General features: G+C 47.3%; 1 protein-coding gene across 2 annotated transcripts in view; it reads right to left on the bottom strand.

Annotated features, from left to right (window-relative positions):
- The window catches only part of TMEM255A (transmembrane protein 255A), a 36,438-nt gene extending 24,112 nt beyond the window's left edge, over nt 1–12,326 (bottom strand). For both annotated transcript variants that reach the window (XM_068152121.1, XM_068152122.1), the window contains exons 1-3: nt 12,195–12,326; nt 8,028–8,170; nt 3,465–3,527 (exon numbers count right to left, since the gene is read on the bottom strand). In XM_068152121.1, the coding sequence (XP_068008222.1) occupies nt 3,465–3,527; nt 8,028–8,170; nt 12,195–12,252 (264 nt within the window). In that variant the 5' untranslated portion in view covers nt 12,253–12,326. The remainder of the gene's footprint in view (nt 1–3,464; nt 3,528–8,027; nt 8,171–12,194) is intronic.
- Between the last annotated feature and the right edge of the window lie 1,253 nt (nt 12,327–13,579).

Raw genomic sequence — 13,579 nt, 5'->3', positions numbered from 1 at the left:
AGAAGCCCCTCTCAAGAGCCATGGGATGTGGCTCTAGATAGGGGCTCACCCTGGTTTCACTGACCCACCTCCTGCCAAAGGCAGCCACAGTGAATAGTGTTTGGACAAGAAAAGACAAACTGGGTTGGGATAATGCGGGAACCACAAAGCAGGAATGTTCTGAGCTGAGGTTCCCTTTAGGCTATGGTCCAACAATGCATGGGCTGTGGAGCTGTTGGTCAGTACCTCTCCATGGCACGGATGACTGTCACGAAGGCACGCACAGTGCTGAGTCCTCACTTGAAAACTGCTGAACAGGCAGCTTGGGTCTAAGTCTGTGCTGCCTACGGTGCTGGCAGGCAGAGGTGGCAGGCTGGTGGGCAGTATGCTGGGCAGCTGGCCCTCCCGGGGAGGACGAAAGCTCTCCCTTACTTTGACAAGTGGGATGTGTAGACATGCAACATGAAAACCAATATGCCTGGGTGGGAAAACTAAGAGTCTGTTTCTGTCTGTAGGCTGGAGAGAAGCAAGGAGAACTGCTTCAGATTAGCTTTCCCCATATTGCTGACTTGCTTGACTCCTCATGTTGCCCAGCCATCTTATAGGGCAGAAATGTGCACAAGGACATGGCAGCAGAAGTTGCTTTTAGCTTTTCCTGCCATCATTGAGGAGCAACTGCATAGCAATCAACATCAGGACTGCCTTTTAGCAAACTAGGACACTGGGGAAGTTCACAGAAGATAAAAGTTCTGCAGTGCCAGTGATATTATGGAAACATGTAATGGACAAAGCTGCCCATGTCAAGTGCTCCTGGGCAAGCAGGAAATGCAACTAAAGCACAGGGACAATAAGTGACACGTGTCCTCCCTGTGGCCAAAGCAGAGACAAGCTAGCTGCCACCTGAGGCAGCAGTGATGCAATCCCTGCAAAGCTGGGTCATGCATGCTTTTTAGGACACAAAATGATAGAGAGATGAAAAGAATAAACATGCACTACCCAGGGCTCTTCAGAATAAACAAAGAAGTCAAGCCAGAGGCACACTGCCATGGGCACACCTGTGAGGAACACGGGACTGGCATAATATGGTCACTGCTCAACCAGACTCTGATGTGCTGCTAATGCAAGAGGCTTGAAACCCAGCTAGGGCAGAAAGAACAGAAAACGTTGCTCTTGCAGAACCAGGGTAAAAACAACAATAAATATCCACTAGAAACCCACCTCCTGTGCACCCTGACTGTGGTAGAGTTTTCTCTCCTGCAGGGTCTGTCTCATGCTCTCCCTCCTGCTCTTCAGGGAGCACCTACTTGCAAAACCACAGGCATGGCAACCCAGCCCAGTCCAGTCTCTGGATTAGGACAAGCAGGAATTTCTCACAACATCCTCTGTAGCTTTGTCATGGTTTCAGCTCAGACAGAGATAAAGTGGTTTGGGTTTTCTTCCTCTTAGTAGATAAAATGGTATTGTGTTTTGGATTGAGTATGGGATTTGGTGAGTAAATTGCTGATGCTTTAGCTGTTGCTAAGGAATCAAGGACTTTTCAACTTCCCATGCACTTACTAGTGGTGCAGGTGCACCAGAAGCTGGGAGGGAGCACAGCCAGAGCAATGGACCCAAATTGGCCAGTGGAATATTCCATATCATGCAATATCATGCTCTGTATATAGATGAGGGTTAGCTGGGAAGATGGCTCTCTCCCCTAGGACTGCAGTTTCAGGATTTTCTCTTCTGGGATTGCTGGCTGGGAATGAGCTGGGCCTCAGTTAGTGGGTGGTGAGCAATTGCATTATTCACTACTCATTTATTTTCTTTTCCACTACTGTCACTATTATTTTATTTCAATTATTAAATCATTTTTATCTCAATCTACAAGCCTCCTTACCTCAACTTCAATTCTCTCCCACTGCTGCCTGGGCAGGGGGTGGGGGAGTAAGCAGCCGGGTGGTGCTTAGCTACCAGCAGAGTTCAAACCATGACAAGCTCGGCAAAGGTGCCTTAGCCTTGGTCAGCAGCACACTGTGCTAACCTGAGCCTCCCCCACAGAGGCAGCTCTATCCCTGCAAAAGCAAACAGCAGTGCTGGGTCATTATGACTCCCCCCTTGGCCATGTGTAACCTGACACAAGGAAGGCTGGAGGGATCTCACTGCCAGAGCATGGGGCAATCAACAGGGAGGGGGACTGTGGCCACTGTCCAGGGCGAAAGAATGTTCACAGGGTGCTCTAGAAGCTGCCCTGTACCTACCACGAGCCAGCCACATGCAGCAAGGACAGAAAACAGGTTGGGAAGGACTAAGCTTGACAGCCTACCAGGACTGCAGCAGGTACCAACTTCTGACCTTTGGCTAATTCTCAAAGAACCTACCCACTGTTACTGACACCTCCAAGAACTACAGCCCCTAACTTCAGGCACAAGCAGGCCGTGCTTGCCAAAGTGGGTAACGTGGGACAGGTCTGTCCTCACTGCACAAACAGATCCCCTCCCACCCCAGCACAAGCTCAGCTGTGATCATACCAGCAGCACTTGCCTCATCTGGTTTGTGACATCTGCATGTTTGCTCTCTTCTGAACATTACTCCCATGGGATGGGACACCAGAGACCTGCCCAGCCAGTGGCTTTCCAGTCCCAGCACACAAATCCTCCTTGCAGAATGAGGAAGGAACCAGACAGTGCTTCTCAGATCCCCAGCTGCTACTTTACAGCATGAAAAGTTTCTTGGTTTTCCCTCCTACTTGAAGAGGTGTTTGGAAACAAGAACCAACAACAGGCAATACTGGAGAAGGTGGTTGCTTTTCAATTACACCAGTCTTCACGCTTCATATCATGGTGATATCTTGAGTGACTTACTCTCCAGACATATCTAGAGCAGCTCTCAGCACTCATTAAGGACTTTTTGTTGGGCCCTCTAAGGGCTTTTACCTCCAGTCTCTGGGCTGCTGTTACACCACCTGCTTGATCTTCTTCTTTACCCTTTGCTTAGAATAAAAAGTGGCAAAATATTTTTTGGCAGAGCCCCAAGTCTCTAAGAATTTATTTTAAAAGACTTAAAATAATGTCTCATGTTTGTGTTACTTACCCACATTACACATCACATACTGTGACAGCTCAGCAGAAAAACACACTCCAAACACTTGATTTCAAGCCCTTTAAAACAGTCCCAGTGAGTTCAATGAGACTGTGTAGAGTCACTCTGTGCTTTCTTGAGCTTTTATTATTATTACTATTATTATTATCATTATCATTATTATCATTATTAAATATCAGGGCTAACAGCCTTGTTCTTCTGGGCTGCCAGAAACCATCTCTAGTTTTCCAGAGGTATGCAACACTACCCTGGAAGAGTTAGGAGAATGAATAATACTCTTTATATAAAAAATCTGAGTTATTACCTTTTGGGGGTTTGGAGCTTTTTTGTTGTGTTTTGGTTGTTTGTTTTTTTTCCAGATTTGGGGTTGTGGGGTTTTTTTAAAGTTTTTATAATGAACTTACCATTTGCCTTTTGTTTTCTATCAAGTTTGATCCAATTATTCCAAGAAACGACCCAAAACCAAGCTGAAAAGCAATTACATTATCATTAGCATTTTGATCAGGACAGTATCAAATCTATTTTACAGACAGACAGAACACAAATCTAGAAGCAACAAAAAGCATACTGAAGATGTGTAAGCACTCTTCCTTCAGCAAGGAATCAGGGGAGTCTCTTGCTAGCAGGCACTATCAAGTGAATCCATTATGACACTAAAAGCATGTGTGGAAACAAAAAGGATGAGTTTTGAATTCCATCCCCTCCCCAGTGATGCTGAGAAATGGCTGGTGGATGAGGATACACATTGCTGTCTTGGAATAAACCCTATGAACACTCAGGAGCCTCCAGATCCAAACCTAGCAGAGCCACATCACCAGGATTTGCAGGACAAGGCTTCTGCAACCTCACTAAGCATGTGAGCAATCATTTAAGTTTTCCAGTTGGAGAATTTCTTGATGTGAATTATGAAATAAGAGGGAATTATACCTCTTAAGATTTAGCAGTTTCCTGCCTACTCCTATGCCTTACTTCCAGGGGTAAGGATGCATCACCCAGGATCTTCTATCGGAAGAGCTCACGCCAGCTCAGCAAACAGAATAAGCTACTCCAGCAAGAGCATCTTTTCTTGGTGCCATAACCCACACCACTGTTCTTATTGCAGCTCAGTGAAGTCAGCCAGGAATGCAATTTCCACCTCATTTCTCCACAGCCTTAAGCTATTTAGCTACACTAAATAGAAGTTTCTAGGACAGAGCACACCTCAGCCAGGCCAGAGACAGAGTCTTCAATGAGAAATCATGGACTACTGAGGAAGAAGCCCAAGCACTTCTGTGGAGAAAGGTCTTTTACTGGTGGAGAGCATATCCAGCTCTACTTCTATGGGTCAGCAAAATGAGAAATGCCAGAAAAGTCCTACAGTTGGACTGGTCATATTAAGTAGGTTCAAATCCAGTCAGTAGACTAGGGGGACAGTGAAGATCTGGGTGAGAATGCCAAATAACTGGCCAATTCCTCAGGAAGCACAATAAGGCAGGAGACAAACTGCAGTGATTCAAGAATGAGTCAAGGAACCTGGAATCAATATTTTCAAATCCGGGAGCAGAACAGCAAGGTTTAATGAATCGATGCTAACAGGCAGAGGCACGTGCAGAGATTAGCAGACACAAACACGATGAGAAGTTGGCCTTATCTCTCCCCCTGCTCTAAGCCCGGTGATGCTGGTGCAGTGCCGCAGGCAGCACGGGCTGCTGACTCCAATGGCAGGGATTACAGCAGAGCAGCCCATCAGGCTGCTGCTTCCCGGCTGCCTGCCTTGCACTCTGAGCTCTAGGAAACCATAGCTCCCACATCAGGGACAAACTTCCACAGTAGGATGCACAGCAACAGCACCCAGTGCTGCTTAATGCTGCAGGTAGGCAGGGCAGAGAGTCAGAGGCACTGCTGATCTGACCTGCCAGTGCCTCTAGGCTTATTATTTGGTTCAGCTTTGGCAAGCAACAACTCCCACCTTCCCCAGGTAACAGTTTTACAGATCAATTCCAAGCCTGCAACCTGGGAGATCCAGACAGGATTTTCAGTCTGGTGATGCAGCAAGGAACTTGTATGGCAACAGACACCTATGACAAATGCTTTTATGCCCTTTGAGCTTGATCCAGCACATTTAAGAGAAATGTCCACATGGTGTTTTAGAGCAGCCTCAAGCCAAAAGGTGAAAAAAAGGTAACTTAAGATAAGTAAAAAAATAATTAGAGCAAGCTTGTATATCTGTCAGGTGAAGACTAAATCTATCTGTGGATTCTCACTAATTAAAGGGAATTTTCACTGCATTAATAGGAAAACCACTGCTCTTCTACAGATGAGACAAAGAGATCTGCATAATCTGCATCAACTGTATCATTTATTTGCTGGTGGATACAAACCCCATAGATATCTGTCTGAAAGGAGGACAGGACACAGAATGAATGTGCTTTTCCAGAGCAAAGCCCCAGGCCAACATGCTTGACAAGGAACAGAAGAGGTTTGCCTGTCAAAGCCCAAGAAAGGGCATTTACTCAGACACTGGGAGCTGGTGTAACTGGGAGACAATACACCTATCTCACAGAGACTTGCTTTCATAACACTGCTTGCCCTCTGCACCTGATCATTACTCTTGTCTCATGAGCATCACTGTTATACCTTGACCTTCAAGGCCCAGGTCAGTCATCCAGCCACAGGTGAGAATATTTCCCACAGAGAAACAGCTGGGGTGTTCACAGATGTAATAGTGAAGCTAGTGACCTCAAGGTCATGGACAAGGCTGAAGGCAGCCTCTGAGTCAGGTCATTCAGTTGGGTCAACAAGGAATTGCACTTTTTTGGGGGAAAAAAACCCCAAAACCCACCAAACAATCCCCCCACCAAAAGAAAAAAACCCAAACAAAAAGACACCCACAAAGAAACCAAGATCCCACTGGTGTGTGAAAGGTCTCCAGTACCTGGTTCTGTCCTTCCTCAGGAGCACAGGCCTGGGAAGATAATCCTCTGCATCAGACAGCTACTTCTTTGCATGTTTCCTCCTTGCACAAGAGACGTTTGCCCTTGACACACCAGTTAAAGGAGTAAAGAGTGGTGCATTAGGCATGGCAGTGATGAGACATCTGATGTCCCATAAGGTGATCACATTCATGGGTCCGGTCCGCACATCAAGAAGTCACCCAGCACACAAAGAGAGTTCTGGCTCTCTCCTTACCACCACAGGGTACTCAGGGTATGACTAACGATGGTGCAGCACTAACAGTGCACAGAACTCCCTAATGGAGATGCACACAGGCCTTACATTTCTGTGAAGTTCTGGATAACAAGACCTGCAAGAAGCTGCTTCTTCAGGGCTGTAGAAACCACCTGCTTGGGCACAACTCACCAAGCAGTCGAGCACCACAGCAAGCCCTTTTCCCACAGTAAAGGGAGAAATTCCAGCTAGTTACGAAACACCAGCTATTTTAAGCACCTGCTGAAGCATCCAGCAGTACACTGAAATGTTTTCCTGTGCAGGGAGACAGGCGAGGTCATCACACATTTCCACACAGTGAATTAATGAACTAACCAAGAGGGGGAATTTCGTGACAAGCACAAACTGTCAAGGTGCCTCTGAATAAAGTAACTCAGTGCCCTTCCCAAGCCCAGCAATTAATTAATTCCATGAGTAGACTGAGTCTTACAAAAGTGTAAGCGATGCTGACGTTCCTGGAGCATAAATAGCATGGGAGACGTCAAGGAGATGTGAACAGGCTCTACCCATCTGCCTCAGCCTGCAGGACCTGCTCTGAAGCACGAGGTTCAACGCAGGCTGACAGAGCGTAGGCTAAGTGTGAAGAATTTGAAGCCAGCCTGTCACCTTTCTCAACACCTTCCTTCTCTACTTCTCTTTAAAAAAGATCAAGTCTAAATGCAGGAATTACTGGGACAAGCCAAAAAACAATCCTAAACTGGAGAGGCCCAACAGAGTCTATCACAATGTTCCACTCCAATGGTGGTAAAGAGGCTCTCTTCAGCCATAAAAGAGCATGCCCACAGAAAAGTACAAACCTCCCTGAGATCAGCAACACATGGCAAACAAATCAAACCACAATAAGACATGAACAAGTCTCCACCTAGTTATCTGGCATGACTTTAAGCCTCCAACTTCAAGGCTCCCAACCCACTGCTGTTACACCAGGAACCCCTAGCTGGGGAGCTGCAGTGACACTCACTCTGGTAACACACTTAATTTGGCTACAGCTTAGTCTTTGTCATGCTTCTCTTTGACCATGTTTCAGACATGCACATGAACAGACCAGGATTTGCTTTCTAGCTGATGTTAGAGCTCTGTGTATGCTGGGAGGGGCATAATGTACTTGCCCCTTATGATTCTGCAGGAATGACCTACTGGCAAGAAAGCTAGGCAGCAGTGGTCTTCTCTAAATTAAGCCATTTGCAGCTACAAGATTGTCCTTTCCCATTTTCATCTGTTGATAACAAAAAAGAAGAAATGGATGTGCTGGCTGCTTTGATGTGTATGCTCCCCTGGCAAGCTGCCACAGCTATCACTAACATGCTTCTCCTCATTCAGGGACTCCAAATCGTTAAACACTCCTGCAAGTGAACTTTATGACCACAGATTCACGTGAAAAACATTTCACAACCTGGTCTCTCAACTCTTCTTGACATTTATGGTCCTTCTTTGCCTTTCTTCTGCTTGGGGTTAATGTGATGCATGCAAACAAATAAGGTCTGCTGTTGCTTTGACCAACATAAGACCCATTTATCTGTCTCACCATTAGCTCAAAAGCATGTTATTACCTAGGCTCAGAGGAAGCTGCCACTTGAGTGGGGTTTTTGCATGGGAATGAGCAGCAGGTGCAAAATAATAATAAAACAAATAAATTAAATGGCAATGAAGTAGCTGAGCATAATATATCAGACAAGAGCACCCTGTGTAACATTTGCATCATTACAAGGGATTTTGTAGGCAATAAGTTATCTAGACCTACCTAGGAGTTCTATACTTACAATAACCCCTGGGTAATAACCTCCAACAGTCACATTTTGGGTTCTTGTTGTAGCAGCTAGGCCCACCGTCAGAATTAATACTGACACAATGAGCAGAGTCACAGTTACGTAGAGGGAATTTCTTTTTCTTCTATTGAACGACCCTAGAAACACACACACACAACAGAATTTGCTGATTCCATCTGGGGACAGTCACAGTGCCACAAATTTCTCCTCCCACCACCAACCACATTGTGGTTAACTTACTTTCTTCTAATCTGACAATATTTCTGTGTTTGGCTCTTACTTTTCACCTTCATTAACATGCTTTATCAAACGTTACTAGGGCACCTGAATTCATTTACTTATCACTTCTCTGTTGTGGATGAAGAGAGATATAAGAACTGTAATGCTGCAGAACTCATTTGGATACATGGGAGCCTCCCAGTCCCACTGCTCTGGGGCAGCTGAGCAAATAAAAGAAATATCACCATCAGGCACTTATATATTTTCTGATCTATTTATACCAAGATAAATAATCACACTGTATGCCACTTGTTTTGAGGGGAGAAATCTTGGCTGTGATCATACATAAGGCATCCACAATTTTCCATGTAAATAAGACATCACCAGTAACAGCCACTTCTCCTTGCCTGTAGTATCATCCCCTGCTTTCAACAAGGACCAGGTATTTTTAGATGCTTGAATAATGAATTTGTGGATTAGTAAAACTCATCTACAGCTGCCTGATGATTTTTTTTTTCTTTTATATATTTATAGATGTCCCAAATGAGCATAAATATAAAATAGTGATTCCATCAGCCAAGAGGAAAGCTGGCTGCAATATTACGCTCAGTAGCATCTTTAGGCATGTTTGTTCAGCCTGTGCTCTGCCATCTTCCCATCATTTTGTGCAACAATCCTTTTGATTATATTTCATACATTATGTAGACATAACTCAGCATTTGAAAGAGCAGCTGGTAGAATAATGGACCATAACAGTCCCCTGTTGTGCTCCCTAAATTCTTCCCCACACCGTGGGGCTCTCCAGTGCACCCTGGGATCAGACAAAGGTATTTCCCACCCCACAGGCTCCCAAGTGATGCTACCAGCACTTATCAGTATTTCAGAGAAGGGCATGGGTGTGTCCTAAGACCAAGGAGCAAATTCTACCATTGCTGAGCACATTCCCTAAAGCAAACCACATTGGGAACTCCCATCTGAGGTGTTCAGGGGGCCCCTGACAGCATGTACACGGTAAGATGAAACACCGGCAGAAAAGCTGGGAAGAAAGACTCAGTCAAATAAGCACAATCTCCTTGTCCAAGTTCTCCAGAGAGAGAGGAGCACACCAGGCCTGGCTGGGCAGCTCTTCTTTAGGGTCTGTGCCTATTAGCAGCACAGAGAGATCTCTTCATCCTAACGGTTATATCAGTGCAGCCATATGGACACACAATGATACAAATTATCTCACTGAATCCACAAGGTCAGCTCTCCCCAGGGAACAGTGCAGCAGCAACCTGCTGCTCTCTACACCCACTCCAACCTGACCCACCAGCAGAGCTGCTGGAGGGAGCACTTCCCCTCCACGCTGATCCATGTAGCACAGCTGTCGTAGGGGTGGATCATTTCACCCGCACCAATGTGATGAGCTTGAAATCACAGGCAAGGCCTAAACTTGGGGCCTAAAAGCCCAGCATAAGGAAATGAAAGGCAAGAGAGGTTTTATAGAGAAAAACAACCCTTCATTTTTCATGCCCTTTTTTACAGAATGGAGATAAAGGTACCCAACTGTTTGCTGCAGGTTGTTAGGGGTTAATCTTTCTATTACCCAAATAAGTCAATTATATACAATCTAAACTTCTGAAGTGTTCAAAATTCATCAAGATATTAGGCCATTCTGTATGTATCGCCTCCCACTATACCTTGTGTCACACTCCAGCTCCAGTGCAATCAATTAAACGTGTCACATATATGTCTTAAAATTCCAGAGTACTGGGAACAAAGGTTTAGCTGAAAGTGGAGAATAAAACACTAATTCTTATATGGATTAGTTCTGAAAGAAGGAACCTGCCTTGCTTACACACATAATAGATTACCAACCTTCTGATTACTGCTACAGTCTGGCTGGCAAATGAGCAGAAGATAAGTAAAGCCAGCCATATGTTCCTTAGGCAGCTTCAACTCTTTATGGGTAGGCTGTGTGGGTGTGCAGATGTTTATGTGCTGTGAAAAAAACACCCTGCAGAGCACATCTGAGCGGGCGCCGTGAGTACACGAGCACAATGTTTACACACAAAAATGGCTATTCCTGGCTTCCATCAGAGCCTGCAAAAAGTTACCATGAAATAGGCTGCTTTCCTCAAAACCAGAGTATTGTGTTAGCAGCATTTCTGCAGGCAAAAAAAAGAAAAACCAACAACAACCACTTCTAAAAGAAGAAGCTTGAAACACTGTTTATGGATTCTGAACTTGTTTCAGAACCTCCATGTTTTCCATTCTTGTATTTCTCCATTGTTCCCCAGCTCACAACTAGCACACACCAACATGCACTACAGAACTGAAAGGAAAGATTTCCAACCAGAAAATTTCTGACAGCTTTTTGGTATTCCTCACAAGATTAAAAAGGCAAACCCAAACAAAACAACAACACACCACACCAAACAAAAAATGCTTTTATTCCAAGTCCTGACAAAACCAATCATAATCCCTGAACTTGATACTGGAGAGAGACTGTAAAATTGGAGAGATAATGATTACCTCCACTTGAGCTCTGTACTGAGACACCAACTCTGTTTTTTCTTTCTCTGAAAACAGATTTTGTCACATGTGTATTGAGAAAGTGGTTTTGTACTTCCATAAGGATACCTGCAGCTCCTTCAGCATACCTATACTCCGTGTCTCCACTGATTGCTGAAGGGTCATGCTGGCAAAATCCTCTCTCTCATTAATTTTGCTGAAAGTATTCCCCATTAGATCATTTATCTCCTTGCTGCTGAGCTTGGTGCAGCTTTACACACAGAAGCGGAGCTACAACAGCTTTGCTATCTCTGCTTTTAAGAGACACTAAGCCTTTTCTTTATGATTTATCCAAATCAGACACCTCAAAACTTGCTTCACTCAACCTCAAACAAGGTGGTTGGAAACACTGTGCTTAACTTAGTGAAGAAGATTCAAATAAATTAATGCTAGCTATAGTCTGTCTCTTTCTTTTGCTAAAATGACAGAGCATGGACAGGCATCAGAAAGATAATTTTTATTTTAAGCCTCAAAAACATGCTCTTATTATAGTTACTGTATATATGCCTATCATAAAACCAAGGTTGTAGTAGGTTCTTCCAGATTACTTTGAAAGTTTGCAATAATACTTATTTTTGTATTGGCCCCGATTTACTCAAGTTTTTCTTGATTATCAGGACACAGGCAAGATGGCCCAGAAACAGCACTGACTTCTCCATCTTGTTCTTTAGGGGCAAAAGTCACAAGCGAATACTAACCACAAAGTATCCCAAGGAAGCCATTGGAGAATGGGGGGCAATTGGCACCGAGCCATTCTGCCTCCCAGTCCTTCTCCTTTTGTTCTAGCTCTCTGTCAAAAAATCGCCACTGGCCGACCCCTGACCCGAACCGCTCTCTAAGCACGGGCCCTGCCAGCTGACCCACGAGAGGAGGGTCTGCAGGTGCTTGGGTGGCTCAGCTCCTGCGTGGATAGGTGGAAGGGATGGCAATTGCAATTAGCAGCCGGTGCGGGGCCGTTGGCGGGATTCTCTGATCTATTTCGGGAGGTCCAGGAGCACTGGGAGGGAAGCGGACCCCGGTCTCAAGGATGCTGCGTGGGCCGGGGGCACCAGCGACTACCTCCGACCGGGCAGCGAGCGGCCCGGCCAGAGTGGGGAGCGCTGTGTCTGTGCCGCAGCCCCGGGGGCTCCGGGGGCAGACGGATCGTCCCGCTGCGACGGCGGCTGAAACCCGCCTGAACGGCGGCTGGGCGGCCAGCGCTGCGCGGCCGTGAGAGAAAACGGCCGCCTCGGCCACCGCAGCCGCTGCCGGCGGCGGGGGTCGGGTCATGTCCAGTGCAGCCGGACCGGCCCCCGGGGGCCCACTGCCCAAAATGGCCGCGCGCCCCCAGCCCCCGCGCACCGACCCGCATCCTCCTGGACTGTGTGGCCTCTCCCCCGCGGCACTTACCCACGGAGTCGGGCAGCGCCACGCCGCCCGGGCGCTGCTGAGTCAGGGACTGCCGCATGCTGCCGCTACTGCCGCCGGTCCCCGCCGCAGCCCGCCGGGCCACGGCGGCGGACAGAGCCCCGGCAGCGACTCCGCCGCGCCTGCGCGCTGGGAGAAAGCGGTGGGAGCTGCGGGGCCAGTCCTGCCCGCACCGCCCGCTGCCACCCCCCCAAAGCCGGCGGCGGAGCTGGGGGCGGGTCCGCGACGGTGCCACCAGTTCTCGGCGGGAAGGGCTGGGGCATGTGGGGCTGGAGGGCAGCCCGGGGCAAGGAAACTAGGGGTGTTGGTGAGTGAAAAGCTTGACGTGAGCCACCAACGTGCGCTCACAACCCAGAACAGCCGTGGCCTGGGCTATACTCCCTATATCATGGGCAGCAGATGAAAGGATGGGGTTCTACCCCTCTGCTCCACTCATCTGAGACCCCACCCGCAGTGCTGGGTCCAGCTCTGGAGTCCTCAGCACAGGAGAGACATGGACCTGTTAGAACGGGTCCAGAGGAAGCCACGAAAAATGATGCGAGGGCTGGAACCTCTCTACTGTGAAGGCAGGCTCGGAGAGTCGGAAACCTTTTACAATGAGGGTGGTGAGACACTGACACAGGTTGCCCAGAGAGGTAATAGATGTCCCTGGAAACATCAGGGTCAGGTTGGAGTGGGCTGTGAGCAACCTGCTGTAGCTGCAGATGCCCCTGTGCACTGCAGGGGGGTTGGACCAGACAGCCTATCAAGGTCTCTTCCAACCCAAACTGTTCTATGACTCTGTTCTATTCCTTCCAAAATTACTGCCCCTGGGGTGTGGAGGTCCAGGTCCACATGTGTGGCTCGTACCATTCTGCTGGAAAACAGTAAAGTTATTATGCCCTAGAGGGGCTTTTTTAGTACGAGAGGGATAGAGGTCCTGCCCCACCTGTATGTGGTTCCCAGCAATGGACCTCCATCCCTCACCAGCAGCCTGACTGAAGGGATTCAACATCTTACTGATGCTGGGTCGCACGACACTGCTCCAGACCATTTAATCCTTCCAACATCTCCTTGTTCCCTGCCTCTTCCTCATCTCCCAACTCCCTGCAGTGCTGAGTCCCAAAACAGTGCTGGTGGCACTTTCAGGCCGCTGCCCTGCCATGGACACTGGCCCAGCTTTTTATTATCAGTGCTCTGAGATCTCTGCTCGTGTGGCAATGGCATGTGTGCTGTATCCCACAAAGATGGGATGCCTAGGAAATCCTGCAGGCTCCCTGCATCTCCAGCTAAGGAGCTGGGGCATACCCTCAGCCTCTGTTTTCTCCATTGTATCTGCAAAACAGGGATAAAAGCATCTTCCCAGCAGGCTTCATAATTGCTTGTAA

This window comes from Melanerpes formicivorus, unplaced genomic scaffold, assembly GCF_026170545.1.
Source record: "Melanerpes formicivorus ecotype bairdi unplaced genomic scaffold, bMelFor1.0.p_v2 SCAF_22, whole genome shotgun sequence".
Taxonomy (NCBI): domain Eukaryota; kingdom Metazoa; phylum Chordata; class Aves; order Piciformes; family Picidae; genus Melanerpes; species Melanerpes formicivorus.
The sequence above is the reverse complement of the archived record's forward strand: the minus strand, read 5'-3'. Positions and strand labels throughout refer to the sequence as shown.